The sequence below is a fragment of the Geotrypetes seraphini genome, chromosome 2 (assembly GCF_902459505.1).
Source record: "Geotrypetes seraphini chromosome 2, aGeoSer1.1, whole genome shotgun sequence".
Lineage (NCBI taxonomy): Eukaryota > Metazoa > Chordata > Amphibia > Gymnophiona > Dermophiidae > Geotrypetes > Geotrypetes seraphini.
This window is the reverse complement of record NC_047085.1, coordinates 356,280,095-356,305,586: the sequence shown is the minus strand read 5'-3', so window position 1 is coordinate 356,305,586 and position 25,492 is coordinate 356,280,095. Positions and strand designations below refer to the sequence as shown.

The window sequence follows — 25,492 nt, the reverse complement described above, 5'->3', positions numbered from 1 at the left end:
GAGTTTGGGGGTCAGTTTCTGGCCAGCTGACAGTCAGAAGATCTTCATTCCTGGCCATTTGGACCTGTTCTGAGACAGAAAAGTCCTTTTATCTCCACTCAGCTGCTGTAAAATGCTGACAGGCAAAAGTCACTGCAGGAACTGTGAGTAATTCCATTATTTTCTATGGGATCTTCAGGAGTGGCTTGAAAAATGTTTAAAAAAAAACATTTTTCACAGTTTCTGTGGGTAAGGTTCAGGTCCCCCACCTCTCCAGACCCCAAATCGCTATTTTTAATTTTTTAACTTTTTGCTATTTTTGCCATTTTGGCGCGAATTTGTGATGGCGGCCATTTTGGATTTAAAAATTGATCTTTTTTTCGAACTTCTTTTTTCTGCCTCAGAAACCACTTGATTTCACTCAAAATCATTTGGGATGTACTCCCCAGCATTTGATCTCTTGAATTTATGCAGTGATTGTGCCTGATTGGCACCGGATCAGTGTCTGTGTACTTTGTACCATAGCATGCAGAGGGAGGGGGCAGGAACTTCTGACTTGGCCTCCTCAGCAGTCTCCAAGGCTGAGGAGCTGACCTGGGTCTGTAACTTAAGAAAATAATTTTGTCCAGCAGTTCTACTGGCTTCTGGCACAAAACGCCTGTGTTCTAAGTCTGGGGACTCCTTTGGTGGAGCGGGTGGGTCTCAACAGCACCCTGCCATGGATGCAGGCTGTGACTTCACCAGAATTTATTCGGCTTCTCTGGAAAGTTGGTTTTCTACGGACCCAGCGCGTTCAGCACGGCAGATGGGTGTGGTGAAGCTGTCTAGGCCTGTTCAGGGCCCATCTTGTCGGGCTGTGTGGGACCTCGATTGAGTCAGTTTCCATTCAGATGTGATGCCTCTGCGGTCTCCTGATATTGTGTCTATTTTAAATCTGGCTGATACCATTGCCGGGACTAGTCATGGTCGCCCGGCATGTCCGGATTTTGGGGATGACCCTATGATTCGTAGGCTCTTTCAGCATAGTTGGTTTCCTTTCTCACTGAGGATGTTCTCAAAGAGCTTAAGCTGGATCCTCCTTCCACTTCTCATATCTTGGTCCTGGACCATTCTAAGGTGCTGTCTTCTTTTTTTCTTGATCATTCACAGCTTCTTGGGCTACTTCATGCACAGTGGGACTCTCCAGTAAGCTCTTTGCAGTCATCTAAAGCTATGTCGAAGCTTTATCCATTCAGGAATTTCAGCAGGTTTTGGAACAGCCTAAAGTGGATTCTGCTGTGGGGCAGGTGATCCGGCATACTGCCCTTCCTAGTGAGGGGGGTGATGCTTAGGAATTCTGAGGATCGTAGAATGGACATTATGTTAGAAAAGATTTTTGAAGTGACAACTTTGGGGCTAAAGGTGGCGGTAGCCGCTTCCTTTACAGTGCATACCTGTCATTCTAGATTGTGAGGTGTGTCTTCTGTGGAAATTCCTTCTTGTCCACCGCTGATCATGGATGGGGTGGATTATGTAGTAGACACCCTTTATGATCTCATTCAAGTTCTTGCCAAGGTCTCTTTGTATCCGTAATTGGGCAGGGGATGCCTTCTCTAAGGCTACTCTGAGCAAACTTCCTTTCAAGGGCCAGCTTCTCTTTGGTAAAGGCCTGGATGACCTTATGATCAGTGTGGCTTAACGCCGTCCTAAGTCTCTCCCAATTAACAGGTCTCGTTGGTCAGTGGGTGGGGATTGTAGTAATTTTCATTCCTCCTGCAGGTTTCATTAGGGCTCACCAAGTTCTTCCTCTGAGATACTCTCAGGGCTACCGCCCTTGATACAACTCTTCCAATTCCAGGCAGCCTCAAGCCTCTAACTCCAAAGCAGCGGCTGCTCTTAAAAAGACACAATGACGAAGGAGCCAGTCGGAGCTTCCTCGAATTGGAGGTCACCTATCTCCGTTTTATCAGGAGTAGACTCTGGTTTCATTTGGGAGGGGCACAAGATAGATCTCTTTTGCCTGCCTCTGGAGCTCTTTTTAGATTCTCTGGCGGGTCGGCTGGAAAAAGAGATCTGTGTCCGTGCTACCGTGCAACGTCTGCTGGACATTGCAGTGATAGAACCCATACCAGAACACAAATCGGGCTTAGGCAGATACTCCTTATACTTCATCGTGCCAAAGAAAGTTTCAGAAGACTGGAGGCCCATTCTGGATCTAAAGGCGGTCAATCACTTCTTGTGGGTTCGCCATTTCCAGATGGAAACAGTGCGCACGGTCATAGTAGCTGTCTCTTTAGGAGAATTTCTGGCATTCTTGGATCTCACAGAGGCTTACCTCCATATTCCAATCTACCCGGAGCATTGAAGGTTTCTGCATTTCCATTTTCTGTAACAACATTTCCAGTTCACCGCTCTAACCTTCGGTCTCGCGATGGCACCCCACATATTCACCTAGATGATGGTAGTTGTTATGACCTTCTGCCGGCGGCAGGGGAACCAAGCTCATCCTTACCTGAACAATTGGTTGATTGTGCTCCATCGCATTTGGAGTGTGAAAGTGCGGTGGAGACAGTGGTATCTCAGTTAGAAGCATTTGACGCCCTCCCAGATGTTGGAGTATCTGGGGCTTGTCTTCGATACCAAGAACGGTAGGGTTTTTCTTCCCGAGGCACGCAGGCAGAAACTTCAACAGCAGATCAGAGCTCTCTTGAACTGCCTGGCTCCCATGGCATGGCTGTATCTTCAGGTTTTGGGGTCCATGGAGGCTTCTTTGGAGGCATTTCCCTGGGCCCGAGCTCACATGCGCCTGTTACAGGAGTCCTTTCTCTACAGGGTCTCCGCAGCGTCATTCTCTTCAGATGCCGGTCCCTTGGATGGAACTAGCTTGCAGAAGCCTGAGCTGGTGGCTTGAGGGGGAGGCTCTCCGTCAGGACAGGCTTCTTTGGATATCAGAGTGGATGATTGTCATGATAGATGTTAGTCTGTTGGGTTGGGGTGCTCACTGTGAAGAGTGATCCAGTCAGGGGCAGTGGACTCCTCATCAGAAACATTGGTTGATCAATCATCTAGAGCAGGGGTGCCCACACTTTTTGGGCTTGCGAGCTACTTTTAAAATGACCAAGTCAAAATGATCTACCAACAATAAAATTAAAAAAAAAACACAAAGCACACTGTACGCATAGAAAATGTTAATTATCATTCCTATTCCAGGGTTTTTCAAAGAGGTCAAAGCAGATGACTCTATGCACTATCACCTCAGTAACAACCATACAAAAATAAACAAATATACCCCCTCCCTTTTTACTAAACCACGATAGCAGTTTTTAGCGCAGGGAGTTGCGCTGAATGCCCAGCGCTGCTCTCGACGCTCATAGGCTCCCTGCACTAAAAACCTCTATTGCGGTTTAGTAAAAGGGGACCTTAGTGTAAAATATAAACAGCAGATATAAATTCAGACACATTTTGATCACTAAATTTAAAATAAAATCATTTTTCCTACCTTGTCTGGTGATTTCATGAGTCTCTGGTTGCACTTTCTTCTTCTGACTGTGCATCCAATCTTTCTTCCCTTCTTTTAGCCTGTATGCTTCCTCTCCTCCAGACCTCATTCCCTCCCACAACTTTTCCTTCCTCTCTCCCTGCCCTTTCTTTCTCTCTGCCTCATTTTATTTTTTTCTGTTTCTCTTTCCTTCTGTCTCCCTGCTTGCCCTTTTTCTTTCTTTCTCCCTGCCCTCCCCCAAGCCACTGCTATCGGGGACCAGGACCCAAACTGCCATCGGGGACCAGGACCCAAACCGCCACCAATAACAGGGCCGAAAGCCAACGCCACCCCAAGCTGTCCCTGCTTCAGCTGACTAGCATCGCGATCGACCTATTGGGGGAAATGCTGCCGGGTCCTGCCTTCTCGGAAACAGAAAGTAGGTAGGACCCGGCAGCAAGAAGAGGAAATGCTTCACTAACCTGTCTCCCGCCTTAGCCCGTAGCGAATGCTTGCTTCAGGGCTCTCAACATGTGCATGCTGGCTTCCCTTCTCCCCCCCCCCCCCCCGGACATAACTTCGGTTTGGGAGGGAAGAGAAGAGAAGCCGGCACGCACATGTTAGAGCCCGGAGCATAAGTTCGCTACGGGCTGAAATCTCCAAGCTGGGTTTTTTAAAAATGTTCAGCAGCGGCGGCAGCAGCAGATGACAGCTGGGCGGACCGCCCAGCTAAAAGGCCCTAGGGAGAACACAGAGGAAGGCTGATCGGCCCGGTAGATCAGGACGGCAACACGAGTGTATCACGGAGCCCGGGATGGGCTCCGCGATCGACTCACGTTGCCTTCCTGAGCTACCGGTCGATCGCGATCGATGTATTGGGCACCCCTGATCTAGAGTTTCAGGCAATTTGGCTGGCGCTGCTCTCCAGCTTCTTCTGGAAGGAAAAGCGGTTTGAGTCTTCTCCGACAACGCCACAATGGTAGCGTACGTCAATAAGCAAGGGGGCACGAGAAGCACTCCCTTGGGCCAAGAAGCTCGCATGCTGTTTCAGTGGGCTCATCTTTTGTCACTCTCAGTGGCTCATGTGACTGGCGTCGAAAACATTCAGGCAGATTTCCTGAGCAGACAGATTCTGGGCCAGGGAGAATGGTCCCTCTCGCAGAAGGCATTCTGTCTGATTGTTCTTCGCTGGGGTCATCCTCAGCTATATTTGATAGGGTGGCTACTTGGTCATCGCTTCATACTTTTACCCAGTTTTACCATGTGGACATGGTGGCCTGTGCTGATGCCATTTACAGGACCTCGGTTTTGAGGGCAGGCTCTTCTGTTTCTCCCTAGTTACTGTGGCTTTGGTATGTTACCTAGCGTATGGAATCCTCCAGGGACGTAACAGAATGGAAGATTAGGTTTCTACTTATGATGATCTTCTTTCTGTTGGTCCTTGGAGGATTCCATATGACCCCCCCCTCTCTGTACATTCAGTTGTTGATATAACCTGAAGCTCCTTCCTGCCTTGGTTACTCTCCTTATAGGCTTGGAGATTTTCCAGCCAGCTGACAGATCCTGTGGGGAATTTCTGTGAGTATGTTCGTTGTCGAAGGCCTTTCTTGGGGTGCTCGTTGCACACAGCATGGTTAGTTCTACATTGTTCATCAATGTTTTCTGAGTTACCCTTATGCCTGTTATTACTTGTTGATATTTTGCAGAGCATACCAATTGATGATTTACTTGTGTTAATGGGGATTCTCCCCTGTACCCTCTTTGTCCTGGATTTATAGGTATGTGCTTGGGTTTGGGACTGAACTGTTTCTACCACCAGGGGGAGTGCAGCATGTGTTCTGAAAAGATGTGAATTCTGCAACACCTGGAATGCGGGTTGGGATTGAACACCTAACTTATGGAATCCTCCAGGAACTAAAAGAGAGAAGATTATCGTAGATAGAAACCTAATCTTCCATTTTTCCTGCAGCCCTGGCCCTGCCTCTGTGAGGATCATAAATGGAAGGAAAGGAGGGTGGCTGTTTATCAGGCTACATTCTCTTCTTTTTGTCTCTTTTGACATTGAATGCAAAATTTTAACCACATGGTTCAAATTATAATCAGCATCAGGTGGCAGAAAGGAGGCTACTGCCTCATATATAGCCACTTTCCTTTCTTTCCATCAGCAGGAGAAGTATGCACGTGCATACATGGAGGTGCCATAGTGGAAGGGAGGAAGTGGAACAAAGAAAAGAGAGCCCTATTGCTCATGGTATCTGCTTTCTACAGCTCCAACCTAGCTGCCCACTGCAGTGTGCTGTACTGGCAAAACCTAGAAGTCAAGTCCCCTTTTTTGTGTGTCTTGTACAGTACAATCTATATCAACCTCCCTGTTTTTCACTTATCAGTTTCAACTGATGTTGTTTCATACATCTTTTCCATTCAACATATGATACTTTTGAGACTGCATAGTGATTCTCTATAATGTCTGCTGAAGAGCACATACTCATGGCTATTTGAATGTTGTTGAGGTTCCTTTACTGCAGGGAATTTCTTAGATAGAAAGGCTGTAGACATCTTCAGCATGATAGTTTGATGCTTCAGGATTTCTCTGCTACCCAGATATTAGTTTGGTGTGATGTACTCGTACAAGGCAGTTTACAAGGTTCTTCTAGGGATTGGCTCACTTCAGATAGCAAATCCGAAGCCCTATTGCTATCATGAAGGCAGAAGCCATATTCCTCGCACTGCTACCCAGAGGAACTTTTATTTTCTAGATCCAGAATTCACAGCCAGTGCTGCAATGTGGATGAGTCGAGTCTCTTTCATTTTAAAGGAAGCTCTCGAATGAGAGGGCATAGGATGAAGTTAAGAGGGGGTAGATTTGGGAGTAATCTATGGAAATGGTAGAGTAAGAGACTGTGTCTAAATTCAAGAAGGCGTGGGATAAGCACATGGGATCTCTTTAGAGAGAGGGAGAGATAATGGTTACTGCGGATGGGCAGACTAGATGGGCATTTGACCTTTATCTGCTAACATGTTTCTATGTTTCTAATTGGTGTTCTATTAATAATTGACCTACAACTTTAAACTGTTGGGCCTTTCAGATTATATACAAAGGCTATAGCAGTGCTTCTCAATCAATATTACTTTTTGGAAAGTTGTTGTGCCACAGTGCATGTTTTTGCCTTTCCCTTCCCTGCCCTACCTCCTTTTTCTTCATAATAATAATAATAATAATAACTTTATTCTTGTATACCGCCATACCCAGAAGAGTTCTAGGCGGTTCACATCAATTAAACAGAGTTACCTGCTTTCTGTTCAACCCCTTTCTCATGTCATTGTGGTAGTCTGGTAAGACTGTAGAAAAGGAGAGAAGCATCTAGAACAGGGAGTCCACATAGCAGTAGTGAAGGGCAGAGAAGAACTGCTCTAGCCTTCTGTTCCCACCTTTACTCCTTCTCTTTGCTCCAGCCTGAAGAAGACATTTTCTTAGGGCTTTGGGACTCAACTATCAATAGAGGGAAGGAAAGAATCACTTGGGGCTCTGTTGGGTGAAAATATGTAGGGAGGGAATGAAAAGGAATGTTGAAAGCATGTGAATGCTGGCAGAGTGTGTATATATATATGTGTGTGGGGGGGGGAAGGGGTTAAATACTTAGTGGAGGACAGTGTTGAAAAGTGGTAAATTTTGGGAGGTGAGGAAGATATAATTGTGGGATGGGGTTGGAAGCTGATACCTTAACTTCTGCAAGTGGTCATCTGTCTGCACATTTACATCATGTTAATTATGAAGAGTGTATTCCCAGTGTTACAGGTTTGGTCAGTCTGTCCTGAGCAATATCGTAGAGATTTAAAATCCCACAATTAGATTAAGAAACTCCAGTTACAAAACACTACTATCAAGTTAATTTTCAGTTGCTCCAAATACAACAGGGCTTCTCTTTGATTCAGCTGCATTGGTGGCCTGTTCAGGTATGTGTAATGCAGTGCTTTTCAGGTTTTTTGTGGCTATGTCTCCATGATTGTAACCAAATAATATTGCAACTCCCCTTGAGGTGCAGAATAATGATGCACCTATGGAGAGCCCACCTAGCTTGGGACTCCAAAGACAGGTTTTGTGACACCATTTTGGGGTCTTGATCAATAGTTTGGGATGCTCTGGTATAATGTTTAAAGTTGCCTGTTTGATTTTTAAGATCTTGAACGAACTTATAGAGTATTGCTATTAATTTCTCACCCTAATGCTAGAGGTTCACTTTTTTTTTCTTTAGCTTTACAGCCTCTTAGGGCCTCTTTTACAAAGCCGCGCTAGCGGCTGCCCTGCGCGAAGCCCATAGAGATTTAAAGGGCTTTGGAGCTGTTGCCGCACGGCAGAAACCAGTATGGCTTTGTAAAAGAGGCAGTTAGTTTTCCAACAGTAGAAGTTGGAGCTGTTGCCGCACGGCAGCAACTAGTATGGCTTTGTAAAAGAGGCAGTTAGTTTTCCAACAGTAGAATGCATTCAATATAAGCTGTTGCCGCACGGCAGCAACTAGTATGGCTTTGTAAAAGAGGCAGTTAGTTTTCCAACAGTAGAATGCATTCAATATAAGCACATTTTTTATGCCTTTTTCTTTTCAAGCCCATAGTATGGAACAGATTTCCATTTACAGATAAAGATTTCAATCCTTTTACAATTCTTTTTCTTAGCATTTCAAAGCTGCCTTTAATTTTAAAAAATGACTAAATGAAGAATCCTAGTACTGTATATTTGGCATGTTATTGCTTATGACTTATTTATCAGTGGTAGAATTTTGATGTAAATTTCTCAATATTGTGTTGATTTTTTTTTAACTTTTTCAAATAATATATCTTATACATAAATTGCACATATCGATCAAAAATAAAGGAAATCGAATAACAATACAAATTTATACATAAAATAGAACATATACTAATAAACTAAAGTAACCATAAAATAATATAAGCCATCTTTGACCTATTAGCTTAGGTGGATTATAAATGAATTGAAATATATAAATGAATATAAAATATATATTGAATGAATATATATGAATTGAATATCTTAATAATAAAACCCTAGCTGCGCATGCGCACTCTGAACTGCGTGCTTCCATGATCTGTAGGTCTGTGGCCGCAGGAGTGCGCATGCGCGCCTAGCTGTGACAGTGGCCGGCAGAGAATCTGTATGTGGGACTCCCTGCTCTTCAGCTCCTCCAGGCAGCGGCAGACCAAACAGGACCCGATCGCCGAACCCAAGGTAATGTTCTGACCGAAGTTATTTTTAAGTTCTAAGCCACGGCGGCGGCTCCTCTCACGAGCCGCACCTGCGTCATGAGAGAAGGCAGGGATCATGAGAGAAGCCGCTGTCACGGCTTAGAACTTAAAAATAACTTTGGTCAGAACTAAGGGAGTCAAGGCCCCAATTGTAACGGTCGTTGGCGTCATCTTTGCCCCTCTCCCCGGCATACCCGAATCCCCGTTCAGCCTCCCATCCAACCCTCCCTTCCCGCGGTCTGGCCGGCTCCCTTAGTCTCTTCCCGCCGACCCTCTTCCTTTCCCGCGGTCCCGACAAACGTCCTGATTCCAGCAGCCGCCGCAGCACTCTAAACACGCTGCTTCAGGGCCTTCTACTGCCCTGATTTGCTTTGCCCGACACGGAAGAGCAAATCAGGGCAGTAGAAGGCCGCGAAGCAGCGTGTTTAGAGTGCTGCGGCCGCTTCTGGAGTCAGGACATTTGTAGGGACCGCGGGAAGGGAAGGGGGTGGCAAGGGACTAAGGGAGCCGGCCAGACCGCGGGAAGGGAGGGTTAGATGGGAAGGAAAGAGGGCTGCTTTGGGGGAGGGGTGTGCTGGGAGGGGACATGATAGAAACATTCAAGGTACTGAAGGGAATAGACTTAGTAGCTAAGGACAGGTTGTTCACCCTCTGCAAGGCAGGGAAAACGAGAGGGCACTCTCTAAAGTTGAAAGGGGATAGATTCCATACAAACGTAAGGAAGTTCTGTGGTAGAAAGCTGGAACGCTCTTCCAGAGGCTGTTATAGAGGAAAACACCCTCCAAGGATTCAAGACAAAGTTAGACAAGTTCCTGCTGAACAAGAACGTGCGGTGGTAGGGCTAGTCTCAGTTAGGGTGCTGGTCTTAGACCAGAGAGCCGCCGCATGAGTGGACTGCTGGTCATGATGGACCTCTGGTCTGACCCAGCAGTGGCAATTCTTATGTTCTTAGGGCAGACACCGGCTGGAAGAGAGTGAAAAGGCAATGAAAGCAGAAACCAGAGACGACAAAAGGTAGAAAAAAATAAGGTGGGCCACAGAGAGACAGTCAGGGAGGAACTGGAGGGGGAGAGGGAAAGGGGGCTGTTTTGTGGGAGGGGTGTCATGGGAGGCAGACAGCTTTGCTTGGGGAGGAAGACAGAAGGGGGGCCATGGAGAGACAGTCAGGGAAGAACTGGAGGTGGAGAGGGAAAGGGGGCAGCTTTGGAGGAGGGATGTGCTGGGAGGCAGACAGCTTTGCTTGGTGGGGGGGGGAGGAAAGACAGAAGGGGGACCACAGAGAGACAGTCAGGGAAGAACTGGAGGGGGAGAGGGAAAGGGAGCTGCTTTGGGGGAGGGGTGTGCTGGGAGGCAGACAGCTTTGCTTGGTGGGGGAAGACAGAAGGGGGGCCACGGAGAGACGGAGGAACTGGAGGGGGAGAGGGAAAGGGGGCTGCTTTGGGGGAGGGGTGTGCTGGGAGGCAGACAGCTTTCCTTGGGGGAGGGGAGACAGAAGGGCCACGGAGAGACAGTCAGGGAGGAACTGGAAGGGGAGATGGAAAGGGGGCTGCTTTCTAGCACCCGTTAATGTAACGGGCTTTAACACTAGTATATATATGTATAGTATACCTTGAACCGCAAGGTAATGGCGGAATAGAAATCCCGAATGTAATGTAATGTAATATGTGTGTGTGTGTATATATACACACATACATATATATACACACACATATACATATATATATATATATATATACATGTATATGTGTGTGTGTGTGTATATATATATGTATATGTGTGTGCGTGTGTATATATATGTATATGTATGTGTGTGTGTGTATATATATATATATGTATATGTGTGTGTATATATATGTATGTGTGTGTATATACACACACACATACTTTTTTGTATTCTTTATAGTGTGTGTGTATAGACAATTACAATTTTGTTGCGCAAGTCTTTCCTTTAAGTTAACTATGAATTCCTATTTATTTTGCTTTTTATTTGAATAGCTTTTATCTTAAAGATAAAGAAATTATTTTATTTTGTTTGAATTGTTGAGCATGTACTATGGAAAGGCAGTTAAATATATTTTTTGTTTAAAAAGTCCCTTTAGCGGGTATTCTCTGAAAACATCAATTCACCAATCATACTCCCTCTTATTTCACTCTCTGCAGTTGAACACTTTTAATTTTAATTCCAAAAATGGGCATGCTGTGTGGGTGCAGGAACCATTGGGCAAGCTCAAAGATCACCGAGAATTTACTATATATCCTTGAAAATTGTTGGGCGATGCCATCGGAGATGGTGCTTCCCATGTGTTTTTGGTGACCTATCTCCAGGAAACATCTGAGTGCATATGGCTCACTGGACATTTTACAAATGTTCACGTGACATAGCTCCCCTACATCAATTTTTAAAAGTGTGCTCTTAGGTCCTGTTTGAAATTAGTCTGTGTGAAATGTTTCTAGCACGCTTGGAAACAGTCTTGTTTGGATAGACCACTATAAATGTCCTGTTGGATCCAAGATGGGTATTTTGACGAGGTCTAGATTCTTCTGGAATCTGGATGAACATAAGAATTGCCACTACTGGGTCAGACCAGTGGTCCATCGTGCCCAGCAGTCCGCTAACGCAGCAGCCCCCAGGTCAAAGACAAGTATCATAACTGAGACTAGCCCTACCAGCGCACTTCTTGTTCAACAGGAACCTGTCCAACCTGTCTTGAATCCCTGGAGGGTGCTGTCCCCTACGACAGACTCTGGAAGAGCGTTCCAGTTTTCCACCACTCTCTGGGTGAAGAAGAACTTCCTTACGTTCATCCGGAATCTATCCCCTTTCAACTTTAGAGAGTGCCCTCTTGTTCTCCCTACCTTGAAGAGGGTGAACAACCTGTCCTTATCTACTAAGTCTATCCTCTTCAGTACCTTGAATGTTTCGATCATGTCCCCTCTCAATCTCCTCTGTTCGAGGGAGAAGAGGCCCAGTTTCTCCAATCTTTCGTTGTACAGCAGCTCCTCCAATCCCTTAACCATCTTCTTCATGTACGGCAACCAGTGCTGTACTCAGTACTCCTGGTGAGGGTGCACCATGTCCCGGTACAGCGGTATGATAACCTTCTCCGATCTATTCGTGATCCCCTTCTTTATCATTCCTAGCATTCTGTTTGCCCTTTTTGCCGCCGCTGCACATTGTGCAGACGGCTTCATCAACTTGTCGATCAGAACGCCCAGGTCCCTTTCTTGGGAGGTCTCTCCAAGTACTGCCCTGGACATCCTGTATTCATGCCTGAGATTTTTGTTACAGACATGCATCACTTTACACTTATCCATGTTGAACCTCATCTGCCATGTCGATGCCCATTCCTCGAACCTGATCTTCGCAGTCCCCCTGCATCTTCACTACTCTGAATAACTTCGTATCGTCCGCAAATTTAATCACCTCGCTCGTTGTACCTATGTCCAGATCATTTATAAAGATGTTGAAGAGCACGGGTCCAAGCACCGAGCCCTGCGGCACTCCACTAGTGACGCTCTTCCAGTCCGAGTACTGTCCATTTACCCCACCCTCTGTTTCCTATCCTCCAGCCAGTTTTTAATCCACATGAGTATTTCACCCTCGATTCCATTGCTCGCAATCTTCCAAAGTAGTCGTTCATGTGGAACCTGTCGAACGCCTTCTGAAAATCCAGATATACAATGTTGACTGGGTCACCCTTGTCTATCTGCCTGTTTACTCCCTCGAAGAAGTGCAGCAAGTTCGTCAAGCAAGATCGTCCTTTGCTGAAGCCGTGCTGACTGGTCCTCATCAGATTGTGTCCATCGAGGTGATCAATGATGTGTTTTTTTATCAGCACCTCTACCATCTTTCCCGGTACCGAGGTCAGACTCACCGGTCTGTAATTTCCGTGGCCGTCATTCTGGATTGATGCTTCACCTCTGCATCCAGGTCGAAGTGGATCATATTGTGATCACTGGTTCCTAGCGTCCCCTCTACTACTACATCTTGCGCCTGTCCTCGTAGTCCATTTAGAATTAAGTCCAGAATTGTATTTCCTCTCGTGTTTTCCTTGTCAAGTTGTTCCAGGAAGCAATCGCCCACAGCATCTAGGAACTTGGTCTCCCTACCGCAGCCAGAGGTTCCTAGGTTCCAATCTATTCCCGAATAATTGAAATCACCCTTGATAACTGAGTTGCCTCCCTTGCAGTTACGCTTGATCTCATCTATCATTTCTCCATTAATTTCTTCAGACTGCCCTGGGGGTCGATAGTAGATGCCAATCTTTATTTCCAATCCATTGGCTCCTGGAATTTTGATCCATAGAGACTCTAATTTATTCGTCATTTCAGGTGTGTTCCCTCCAGTAGATTCAATTCCTGCTTTGACATATAGGGTGACACCTCCACCTTTTTGACCCACTCTGTCTCTGCGGTATAGTTTGTATCCGGTAGCACAGTGTCCCAGACGTTTTCTTCGGTCCACCATGTTTCCGTGATGCCGATGATGTCAAAGTTATCCTTTTGTGTTATAGCTTCTAATTCACCCATCTTGTTCCTTAGGCTCCTTGCGTTTATGTATATACATTTGAGATTGTGACTTGCTCTTTTCTTGCATTTCCTTACCTCTTGTGTCCCCTTAGATCTGTCTTTCCTGAGATCCAGTGAGTCTTCCCCGCTATCTTCCTGCACGGTATCCTCTGGGTATACCGGTTCCCGAACCATCGACGCTCTCACTTGGTCAACTGTCGGCTTTCCCCTTCTTCCTAGTTTAAAAACTTCTGAATTCCTCTCTTGATGTTGCTTGCAAGTAGCCTTGTTCCGTCTGTGCTGAAGTGGAGTCCGTCCTTCCTGTATAGCTTGCTCTTCCCCCAGAACGTCGTCCAGTTGCGCACGAAGTGGAAACCTTTTTCCTCACACCAGTGACTCATAGACGCGTTGATTGCTTGCAGCTCCATCTGCCTTTTCTCATCAGCCCTGGGTACCGGCAGGATCTCCGAGAACACAACCCTCAATGTTCTGGACTTCAGCTTCCTTCCTGATCCTTCAGTAGTTCCCTGTTGTACTTCCTGTTGCACAAGTTGTTTGTTCCCACATGGATCATTACCGTCGTTTCTTCCTCTTTCACGCTGTTGATGATCCTGTCGATGCGGCTTAATATGTCTTCTATCTTGGCTCCAGGTAGGTAGGCCACCAGCTGATCCTGTCTTCCTCCTGCTATGTGGCTGTCGACTTGCCTGATGATGGAGTCCCCAATGATGATCGCTGTCCTCTCTGTCTTCTCTTGTCTCTCCAGCCTCAGGTCCATGTCCCTGGTATAAGTCCATCTCTCCAGCCTTAGGTCTGTGTCCTCTGTTTACTTCCATCTTCCCTCATCCTGGTGCTGGCTTGCTCCGGTCTCATCTTCCTGTGGTTTCCCTTCGCTGTTTCCAGGTGTTGCTGCTGTGTCGCCCATTTCTTCCTTGTGGGTGTCTTCCAGGTGGTCCTCTCTCACTGTGGGTGTATCTCGGCAGTTCCACTGTTGTTGGTGATTTTCCACGGCCTCTCTATATGCCTCCTCGATGAACTTCTCTAACTCACAGACTACTTCCTCAGTGGTGTCCTCTGTCTTGAAGTTGTCTTCCTCCCTGTCCTCGTTGTCCATTGCTCGAAGTGCCTCTAGTTCCAGTATTCTGCCTTCCAGGAGTCTAACTTGTTTCTTCAGGTGCTCCAGTTCCCCGCATCGAGTGCATACATAAGACTGCCTCCCAGAGGGGAGGTAGTCATATATATGGCAAACGGTGCAGAAAACTGGGTAGCTCAACATCCTGCTTCTATCTTCTGCTTCCATTGCTGTTCACTTGCTGGTGAGGCTGCTGGTGTCTCCCTCTGTTCTGCTTGCTGGTGTGGCTGCTGGTGTCTCCCTCTGTTCTGCTTGCTGGTGTGGCTGCTGGTGTCTCCCTCTGTTCTGCTTGCTGGTGTGGCTGCTGGTGTCTCCCTCTGTTCTGCTTGCTGGTGTGGCTGCTGGTGTCTCCCTCTGTTCTACTTGCTGGTGTGGCTGCTGTTGTCTCCCTCTGTTCTGCGTGCTGGTGTGGCTGCTGGTGTCTCCCTCTGTTCTGCGTGCTGGTGTGGCTGCTGTGGTTGCCCTTCACAAAGGCGCTCTTGCTAAGGTGAGCGCCTTTAACGCTCGCCTTTGACGCACGCCGAACGGCTGCGCACTGTTGGCCCCTCTCCTTTTAAGGGGGAGCTCCGGATCCAAGTGCTGATGTCAGAGGGGTGGGCGGAGCTACCTCTCACCTCTGCCCCTCTCGCCTGCCTTCTCCTCCTGCCCTGCTCTGATTCCGGCGGTGGTGTTTGCTCTTTTGCAGCTTTACAGCTCTCTTCTTCTGCCTCCCGACTTATCCAGAGAGCAGCTTCTACAGTGCTTAGCAGACTTCTTCATAAAGCATAGAGAAACAGACTTGAAGATCTAAACATTTAAATCTTGCTTAAAAACTTGGCTCTTTGAATCTGCCTTCTCCCCCTGACCTGGCTTTGAACTGTCAATGAGCGAACCCTTCTCTTCCTGTGGGCATACTTGCATTTTCTGGATGAATGTTCTCATCCCTGTCTACTAATGATGGAGTTTTACGTAGTATAATTCTAGGTTGTTAACTGCTTAGCCCTGCAAGTCAGTTTAAGCAGTATAGAAAGTGACAAATAAAATAAATCTGTTACATGTTAGTAACTTCTTTCTCAAGTGGCCTTTGTTTTCTGCCTAGGTCTTATCCATGGGATGGAGAAATCGTCGTGTGGCATCTACTTCAATGAACAGAGAATCTTCAAGGTCACATGCAGTCTTTACAGTCACCATACAATCAATGGAGAAGAACAATGATATAGTTAATATCAGATCTTCACAACTCAACTTGGTGGATTTAGCAGGTTCAGAGAGACAAAAAGATACTCAAACTGAGGGAGTCAGGTTAAAGGTCAGTTTCAAAACAAACATGGGCTACCCAAATTCACTCTTGAAATACTATCAGGTATATTGAAATTTTGACTGGGTGTACAGAGCTATTAAAAAGGTTTAGATGTCTCTACCTGGTTGGGGGGGGGACAGCTCAAATACGAGGGGCATTCAATAATTTATCTACCTAAGTATGAAAGAGAGTGTGTTGAAACAAGTCTGTGTATGTTGTGACATGTCTCAAGGTTACTCATGCACAGTTACGGCTCGGTGCGAGTCTAACATTCCAAGAAACAGGATGTCAAGAGTCCTTCTGCGAATCAAGTAAGAAACCGCTAGATTTGGAGCACTGTTCAGTGATAAAATGTTTCTCAAAAAAGGGAAAAAGCCAAAGGAGATCCATGAACACATGACTGCAGTTTATGGTAAGTCTGCCCCATCATCCTACAAAGTAAAAGTTTGGAGCAAGCAGTATAAGTGGGGTAGAGAGTCCATTGAAGCTTATCCTAACACTGGAGGGCCTGTGGAAGCAACTTCCACAGAAATATTCAAGAAAGTTGAGGATTTAATTTTGTCAGACAGACAAATTAAGGTTTCCCAACTAGCTGAAGAAATGGGCATTTCGGCAGGTACAGTGTGGAAAATAATTCTTGAGAAGTTGGGCATGTCCAAGATTTAGTGCAAGTTGGGTTCCAAGAATGCTGATGCCATGTCAGGCCATGAGTGCTGTCAGGAGAACTTGGAGATGCTCTGGGAAGACAAGTGGGTTGTTTGGTTTTTTTTCATCATTTGGTGACTGGAAATGTGACTTGGGTCTATCACAGAGATCCTGAGTCCAAAATGGAGTCAGTGCAGTGGAAGACAGAAAAATCTGCAGGCAAAGTCATGGCAACTGTCTTCTGTGATGACGAAGGACTTTTGCTTCTAGAGTTCATGCCACTCAAGACAACCACAACTGGGGAGTTACGCCAACATAATGATTGTTTTGCGGGAGTCAATCAAGGAGAAAAGACTAGAAAAACTCTCAGTAAGCATGCTGCTTCTTCATGACATTATGCCGGTGCACGTGTCACAATAATCACAGGTTGCCATCTGAGAATGTGGGTTTCAGCAGCTGAACCATCCACTCTACAGTTCTGACCAGGCTCTCTCGGATTATTTCCTGTTCAGAGTTTTGAAGAAATCTCTTCGTAGACTGCAGTTTTCAAGTGATGAAAACGTCAAGGAAGCTGTGACGTCCTGGTTTGAAGGTCAAAGAGAAGAATTCTTTTCAAAGGGATTAAAGTCATTGCAGGAAAAGTAGATGAAGTGTATGGAGCTATTAGGGGACTATATTGAAAAATAAAACAAAATTTTTAAAGGTTTATTTTTTCCCTACTGAGGTAAATAAATTATTGAGCGGCCTTCATATATCACCTCAATGTGCAAAAATTGTCAAATAATACTGACATAGTTAGCGCAATGACATTTGTTGCCTATATTTGTTTTGGGTACTATAAATCTTTAAAAAAATGTTTTTTCCAGAATGACTCCATGTTTTACAATTGCAACCTCTCTTTATAACAAAGATGTCAAGTTTCTGAATAGATTAATCTTCCATTTTTGTTGAGTACAGTGCAAATGGTAGAGTAATTTCTGATTCTGTGCTGTTGACTTTGATAAGTTAACATAATACGATTTTACATCTCCTTTATCTTTTGTATTTAGGAGGCAGGGAGCATAAACCGCTCACTGAGTTGCCTTGGACAAGTTATTACTGCACTTGTTGATGTATCTAATGGAAAGCAGAGGCACGTTTGCTATCGGGACTCCAAACTCACTTTTCTGTTGCGGGTAATGTAGAAATTTATTTTTCAAAACATTTGTTCATATAGTCATATTGATCATCTTATCTCTGTGTTTTGTACTGAGGTTGTGTGCTTTTGTGGCAAATGCTTGGTCAGTACAGTAAGTCCTAGTGATTAGTGATTTAGACATATTCAGGCTGCTTGCATGTATGTGTGGGGTGTTTATTTCCCCCACCCCCTCCGTTTTCTTTTATAAATTCATTCATTGCCTGGTTTAAAACGAGCATAGCTTGGTGATCTCTGAATTTCACCAGAAAAATGTGTAATATGATTAAAAGAATAAGTTATTTACACATCAAGATGGCTTAGGTTCTATAATTTATTTATTTGGCTTTATATCCTGTCCTCTCAGGAGAGCTCAGAACGGGTTACAAGTTTACAGACATAACAAAGCATGACATGACGAGCATTGTATGACAAACCATAGGATGGCAGCTTAGCATGGCAAACAGTCTTATATATACAAGCTTAGCAAAGTATGATAAGCACAGTATTACAAGCATGGCTAATATAGTATGGCAGATATCTTTTTCTTTAGCACTCTCCAGACCAGTAGAGGTTAACTTTACGAATGGGTATATATCTAATCATGACCAGCAGGTGGAGACTGAAAACAAAACTTTGGGACAGTATATCCTAGCCCCTCCTCTCTATTTCCCTCAGTCTTCTTTCAGTCTCCAGCAGGTGTTGAGTGATCTGTACCCATCTCCCTTGGTAGGGCTGTTGGAATTTGTTTAAGGGGTTTATTGTCCCTGTTTTTAGCCGGACGGAGCTTGGACGGACTCTGTTTGGGGGTTCGTCCGACCTCGGGGGTGTCAAACCCGGCGGGTCACGAGCGGGGTCCCTCCCCCCACTTCCTCCACCTCCCCACATTTTTTTAGAGGAGCCTCAGCAATAAGCCTTGCCCCCTAAATCAAGCAAGACTATTGCTTTGAGAGCCTGTGGAGTCTGTTCTGTAAAAAAAAAAAAAAAAAAAAATCCTGAGGTAGTGCTGGTCTGGAGGGTTGTATCCCTTTAAGAAAACTGTATTTTACTGTATTTTTTCAACTAACCGGCACTTTTTTACAGCTAGGTCGCGTATGGAGCAATGAGCACTTCTAAAGGGAAAAAGTGCTCATTGTGCTCCAGACGCGAGGCACTCGCGGCCGGCCTGTGCAAGCGGTGTTCAGGCCGGTGCGGTGGAGGAGCTCCGTCGGCAGCGGCTGCAGGCGCCCAGAGCTCCCCGCCGATGGTGCCTCGCGAGTCGGCAGGGAACGGTGGAGAAGCCCGGTCTTCTCCGTCCGCCCACGGAGGGATTCCCCGAGCCGCCGACGGTCGGGTTTTTGAGGATTCCCTCTCAGCTGATATTTTGACAGCTGATGCCGGCTTGCCTGTTTTAGCGGCTGAGACTTTTCAGGTCTCTCAGCCGCTGCAGGCTGTGGAGGGAGCTGTTTTGGCGGGAAAGACGCCATCTTCTCTGTCTGGCCCCTCCATTTTGTCTTCCACCTCAGGTGACCTTCCCCCTGTTTTGACTATGCAGGGGCAAGGTTCTGCTGGGTCCCCTGCTGTGGCAGGGAGTCCCTTGGGACCCTCGGGGGGGGTTTTCTCCTGAATTTTTCTTTTCTTTATGCAGAGCCTATTTTCAGGCGGCTGGGGGTCCCGGTTGCGCCCAGGGGGTCTCGGGGGGTGGTTTTTCCTCCGCGCTTCCTGCGGCTTTGCCTCTTTCGTCTGGCGTGACGTCCCCTCCGCCGCCTCCCTTGTCCAAGCGTCCGCGGGTGTCGTGGGACGAGACTTTGTGGTCGGAGGAACGGGTCGGTCTGGAGGAGGACCTGGACCCTTCTGAGGAATTCCAGGACTCTCTGGAGGGGACGGAAGCTGGCGGCGGGTTGTCGGATTTCCCGTTCTCCAGTGACGAGGCGTCTGTGGTGCGTCTTTTTCAGAAAGATGAGCTGCCTGACCTTATTCAGCAGGTTTCTTCGGTCTTGCGTTTTGAGGACGCGCCGCCGGAGACGCCGCGTGTGGGGGACCCCCTGTTGCGGGGGATCCGTACCGTTTCCCGCTCTTTTCCTATGCATCAGGATATTCGGGATATTATCCTGGAGCAGTGGAAAACGCCGGAGACGCCGTTTCGGCTGGCGCGCAGCATGGCTCGCCTGTATCCCATTCCTGAAGGGGATCGGGCTACGTTAGCTTCGCCGGTCGTGGATGCGGTGGTCTCGGCAATTTCCAAGCGGCATACCGTGCCTGTTGAGGGCGGTTCTGCCTTGCGAGATCCTGAGGAGCGCAAATTGGAGGGCCTCCTTAAGCAAAATTTTCAGGTCTCTGGCTTTGGGGTCCAGGCGGCTATTTGTGGGGGACTGGTCGCTCGCGCCGTGTTTCGGTGGGCGGAGCGGGTCTTGGATCGAGAGTCTGACGACTGGTCTCTGGTGGATCAGGAGGTTGCGAAGATTGAGATGGCGGCCTCATTCCTCTCAGATGCTCTCTATGACTTGGTGCGGATCTCGGCTAAGTCTATGGCTTTTGGCGTGGCCGCAAGGCGTGTGTTGTGGCTGCGCGCTTGGGCGGCGGATGCTGCGTCCAAAGCTAAGCTTACTAAATTTCCCTTTCGGGGGTCGTTTTTGTTTGGAGAGGACTTGGATAAGTTGATTCAGACTCTGTCGGACTCGAAAGTTCCCCGTCTGCCGGAGGACCGTGCCCGCCCGGCGTCTCGGGGGGGGTGCGGCCCGGGGGCGTTTGCGGGATTTTCGCAAGTATCGCCCTGGGCGTGGGGCTGCTTCTTTCCAGTCTCCGGGATTTTCCCGGGGTCGGTTCTTCCAGCGTATGCAGCCCTTTCGGGGGGCCCGTCGGGGGGCAGGGAATCCCTCCGCCGGTTCCCCCGCTTCCCGTCCTGCACAATGACGCCTTGCCGGCGCCCCCTTTGGTTCCGGTGGGGGCCCGGCTGCGCGAATTTTTCCCCAAATGGGCCGAGATCACGTCCGATCAGTGGGTCCTGGAGGTGGTGCGGGACGGTTATGCCCTGGAGTTCGCCCGCTCTCTACCGGATTTTTTCCTCGCTTCTCCATGTCAGACTCCGGGGAAGACGCAGGCTTTTCGCCAGACCCTTCAGCGCTTGCTAGATCTCAGGGCAGTTGTTCCGGTGCCCCCTCCGGAGTGGGGCACGGGCAGGTACTCCATTTACTTTGTGGTGCCCAAGAAGGAGGGGACTTTTCGGCCCATCCTCGATTTGAAAGGGGTCAACAGGGCTCTCAAGATTCCCTCTTTCCGTATGGAAACTCTGCGGTCGGTCATTCTGGCGGTTCAGCCGGGGGAGTTTCTCACTTCTCTCGATCTGACGGAGGCCTACTTGCATGTTCCCATTCGGGCCTCTCATCAGCGTTTCCTGCGCTTTGCGATCTTGGGTCGGCACTTTCAGTTCTGTGCGCTTCCCTTTGGGCTGGCCACGGCTCCTCGGACGTTCACCAAGGTGATGGTGGTCGTCGCGGCAGCCTTGCGGTCGGAGGGCATCCTGGTACACCCCTACCTGGACGACTGGTTAATTCGGGCAAAGTCGTTGCAGGAAAGCTCCCGGGTTACTGCTCGGGTGGTGGAGTTTCTCCGGTCGCTGGGCTGGGTGGTCAACCTTTCCAAGAGTCGGTTGGTCCCGGCTCAGCGTCTGGAGTACCTAGGGGTGCTGTTCGACACCTCCTTGGGGAAGGTCTTCCTCCCAGAGGGCCGGGTGAGCAAATTGCAATCTCAGATTCGCCTGCTTTTGGCGTCCCGGTGTCCTCGGGCGCGAGATTTCCTCCAGGTCTTGGGGTCGATGGCGGCGTCCCTGGACGTGGTGAGGTGGGCGCGGGCCCACATGCGTCCTCTCCAGTATGCTCTGCTCCGGAGGTGGTCTCCCCAGAGGCACGGGATGGATGTTCCGGTTCCCCTGCGAGGCTTGGCGCGCTGCAGTCTGCGTTGGTGGCTCCAGACCCCTCACCTAGTTCAGGGGGTGGGTCTGGATCTCCCGCAGTGGACGGTGCTCCTGACGGATGCGAGTCTCCTGGGTTGGGGGGCTCAGTGTTTGGGTCACTCAGCTCAGGGCACCTGGTCCGCGGAGGAGGCCGCCTGGTCGATCAACGTGTTGGAGACCAGAGCGGTCCGTCTGGCGCTGTTGGCTTTCCACTCCCTGTTGCGGGGCAAGTCGGTCAGAGTGCTGTCGGACAATGCCACGGCGGTGGCTTATGTCAATCGTCAGGGGGGCACCAAGAGCACTCAGGTGGCGCAGGAGGCGGCTCTGCTCATGGTTTGGGCGGAATCCCATCTGCTGGACCTCTCGGCCTCTCACATAGCCGGAGTAGAAAACGTTCAGGCAGACTTCCTCAGTCGTCACTTCCTAGATCCAGGAAAGTGGTGTCTCGGCGCCGAGGCGTTTCAGTTGATAGTGCAGGCTTGGGGGCAGCCCCTGATGGACCTGATGGCCACGGGTGGCAACGCCAAAGTGCCCCGCTTCTTCAGTCGTCGCAGGGACGGTCTGGCCGAGGGTCTGGATGCTCTGGTCCAGCAGTGGCCACCGGAGGGGCTGTTGTATGTATTCCCTCCTTGGCCGCTGGTGGGCAGAGTGCTTCTTCGCATTGTTTACCATCCGGGTTTGGTGGTGCTGGTGGCGCCGGATTGGCCTCGCCGTCCGTGGTATGCGGATCTGGTGAGGCACCTGGTAGCGGATCCTCTTCCTCTGCCTCTCTCGGACGACCTGCTGATGCAGGGTCCCATTCCCATGTTCGACCCGTCTCCCTTCTGTCTTACGGCGTGGCTCTTGAAAGGGGTCGCCTTAGCAAGAAGGGATATTCAGACAAGGTGATCTCTACACTGTTGGGGTCCCGGAGGCTTTCTACCTCTCGGGCTTATGTGCGGGTTTGGCGTCTCTTTGAGGAATGGTGTCGGGCGCGGGGAGTGACCTCTTTTCGCGCTTCTCTGCCTAACATTCTGGAGTTCTTGCAGGATGGGCTGGATAGAGGCCTGGCTTGGTCTTCTCTCCGGGTTCATCTTGCGGCCCTGTCGGCTTTTCGAGGGTTGGTGTCAGGTCAGCGTTTATCGGCTCTTCCTGATGTGATTAGGTTTTTGCGGGCGGCCAAGTTGCTTAGGCCTCCCCTACGGCCCTCGGTTCCCTCTTGGGATCTTAATCTGGTTCTTTCTGTATTGGTGCGTCCGCCTTTCGAGCCGTTGGACGACTGTTCCTTGAAGGACCTTACTTTGAAGGCGGTCTTTTTGGTGGCCATTACTTCTGCTAGGCGTGTTTCTGAGCTGCAGGCTTTCTCTTGTAGGACTCCCTTCTTGGAGTTTTCTAGGGAGCGGGTCGTCTTGCGGCCTGTTCCTTCCTTTCTGCCTAAGGTTGTTTCTCCTTTTCATGTCAATCAATCGGTGGTTCTCCCGGTCTTGGGTGGTCGGGAGGGCTCTTCTGAGCAACGGCAGCTGCGCAAGTTGGATGTCGGTCGGGTCCTTCGCTCTTATGTGCAGCGGACCCAGGAATTCCGGAAGTCCGATCGTCTCTTTGTCCTCCTGGCGGGTCCTCGTCGGGGAGCTGGCGCTTCTAAGGCTACTATTGCGCGCTGGATCAAGGAGACGATTGCTTCCGCTTATCTTCTGAAACAGCAGCCTGTTCCGGAGTTTCTCAAGGCTCATTCCACTCGGGGTCAGGCGGCTTCTTGGGCTGAGTCGTCGCTCGTGCCTCCTGTGGATATTTGTAAGGCTGCGGTTTGGTCCTCCTTGCATTCCTTTGTTCGTCATTATCGGGTTGATGTGCAGGCGCGTCGGGACGCGGTGTTCGGTGAGCGTGTACTGGTATCGGCCCTTCGGGGGTCCCGCCCGTGAGAGGGACTGCTTTGGTACGTCCCATTCGTAAAGTTAACCTCTACTGGTCTGGAGAGTGCTAAAGAAGGAGAAATTAGGTTCTTACCTGCTAATTTACTTTCTTTTAGCTTCTCCAGACCAGTAGAGGTCCCCACCCTGTCTGTTGTTGTTGTTGTTGGGGCTGTTGCGCGGGCAGTTTTTGGTTTTTTGCTGCGGGTTCTAGTATTTTTCTAGGGCCGGGGAGAATTGAAGAACAGCGGCTGTGGCTCGGCTGGCTTAGCTGGCGAGCTGTGGGGACATTCTTCCTTCGGGAATTTCTCCTCTGCATTTTCCAACAGCATTTTGGGTTTGTTATTTGTTACTCCTTTCGGAGTATTGTTTTTTCTCTCTGTTGTTTTCCAGTTCTTGGTTCTGCTTGGCTATTCGGCAGACTGAGGGAAATAGAGAGGAGGGGCTAGGATATACTGTCCCAAAGTTTTGTTTTCAGTCTCCACCTGCTGGTCATGATTAGATATATACCCATTCGTAAAGTTAACCTCTACTGGTCTGGAGAAGCTAAAAGAAAGTAAATTAGCAGGTAAGAACCTAATTTCTCCTTCTCTCCCCTTCCTCTCCTTCTTACCTATCCACCTCCTCTCTCTCCCTCCTCTTTTTCTCCCCTTTATCTCTCTTTACAGTCGCCTTGAGCCTGTATAGGTATGAGCGACGCACAAATAGAAGATTAGATTAGATATAGTATTATATATACAAGTATAGAATGGCAGACATAGTATTATATATAAAGCATTGCATGGAAAACAAAAAATGGCAGACATTGTATTATATATACAAACAGCATGGCAAACATAGTATGGCAGATTGTATTATACATGGTGAACATAATGTGTGTTTATATATGTGTGTATATACATATATATATATATGTGTGTATATAAATATATATATATATATATATATATGTGTGTGTGTATATATATATATATGTGTGTGTGTATATATATATATATATGTGTGTGTGTATATATATATATATATATATATATGTGTGTGTGTGTATATATATATGTATACATATATATATACACACATATATAAAATATATATGTATATATATTTTGTCATTCTGTCATCTTTTTCTCCTACTCTACTATACATTGCATCTTTCTTACTACATATGCCATACCATGTCTGCCATGCTACAAATTCACATGCTATATCCACTACATAATATTTGCCATCCCATGTCCACCGCACTAGGTTCTACTATGTTAATTGCCATCTGTTGTGTCATAATAAGTTAGCCATGCTGTATGTATATGTGTGTGTGTATATATATATATATATATATATATATATATATATGTGTGTATATATATATATATATATATATATATACACACACACATATACATACAGCATGGCTAACTTATTATGACACAACAGATGGCAATTAACATAGTAGAACCTAGTGCGGTGGACATGGGATGGCAAATATTATGTAGTGGATATAGCATGTGAATTTGTAGCATGGCAGACATGGTATGGCATATGTAGTAAGAAAGATGCAATGTATAGTAGAGTAGGAGAAAAAGATGACAGAATGACAAAATGTGGCCAAACATTATATGACAAAAACATGGTGACTTGGTAGGGTAAGACATTATATGATGGGCAATATAAAGTGCAACAGTTCATGGTATGGTGGATGAAGTGCATCAACATTTGAGATCTGTGACAGCAGAGAGCTGGTGCTCTTCTTTGTAAGGTTTGGGATTTTGGGGAGGTACACTCAGAGGGTCGAGGGAAGAAGTGGGTTTTTATTGCCTTTCTGAAGTTCAGTAAACCTTCTGATGATCTTATGTTGGTAGGTCATTTGTTCCAGAGGGGCATTAGGCACCTGGGCCAATCAAGCCCTAGGATCCTATGAGTTGGGCAGGGGAGGGGAGGGGCGGGCCGGGCCCGCCTCATTTGGACAGAGGGGGATCTGCTGGCCGGTTGGTGCGAGGACCCGTCTGGCCAACTTGCAAGTAAGCTCAAGGGGGATGGGTTCTGGGGTGGGGGGTTTCGTTGGGGGGGATGTCCGTGGAGGGGGGATTGGGGAGTTTTGATGGGGGGGTCGTTGGGGGGGGTCCAGCAGGAGGGGTTGGGTACTCTCCTGCCGGTGATCTTTTGGGGGCGGGGCCTACCGGTAGGAAGGGTTGAGCACCTTCCTGCCGGCTATCGTGGGTTCTGTGCGCACCCTCCTGCCGC

General features: G+C 47.8%; 1 protein-coding gene across 3 annotated transcripts in view; it reads left to right on the top strand.

The window, feature by feature from the left end:
• The window catches only part of KIF15 (kinesin family member 15), a 288,169-nt gene that overhangs the window by 67,381 nt on the left and 195,296 nt on the right, over positions 1-25,492 (top strand). For all 3 annotated transcript variants that reach the window (XM_033930440.1, XM_033930441.1, XM_033930439.1), the window contains exons 8-9: positions 15,415-15,624; positions 17,310-17,435. In XM_033930440.1, the coding sequence (XP_033786331.1) occupies positions 15,415-15,624; positions 17,310-17,435 (336 nt within the window). The remainder of the gene's footprint in view (positions 1-15,414; positions 15,625-17,309; positions 17,436-25,492) is intronic.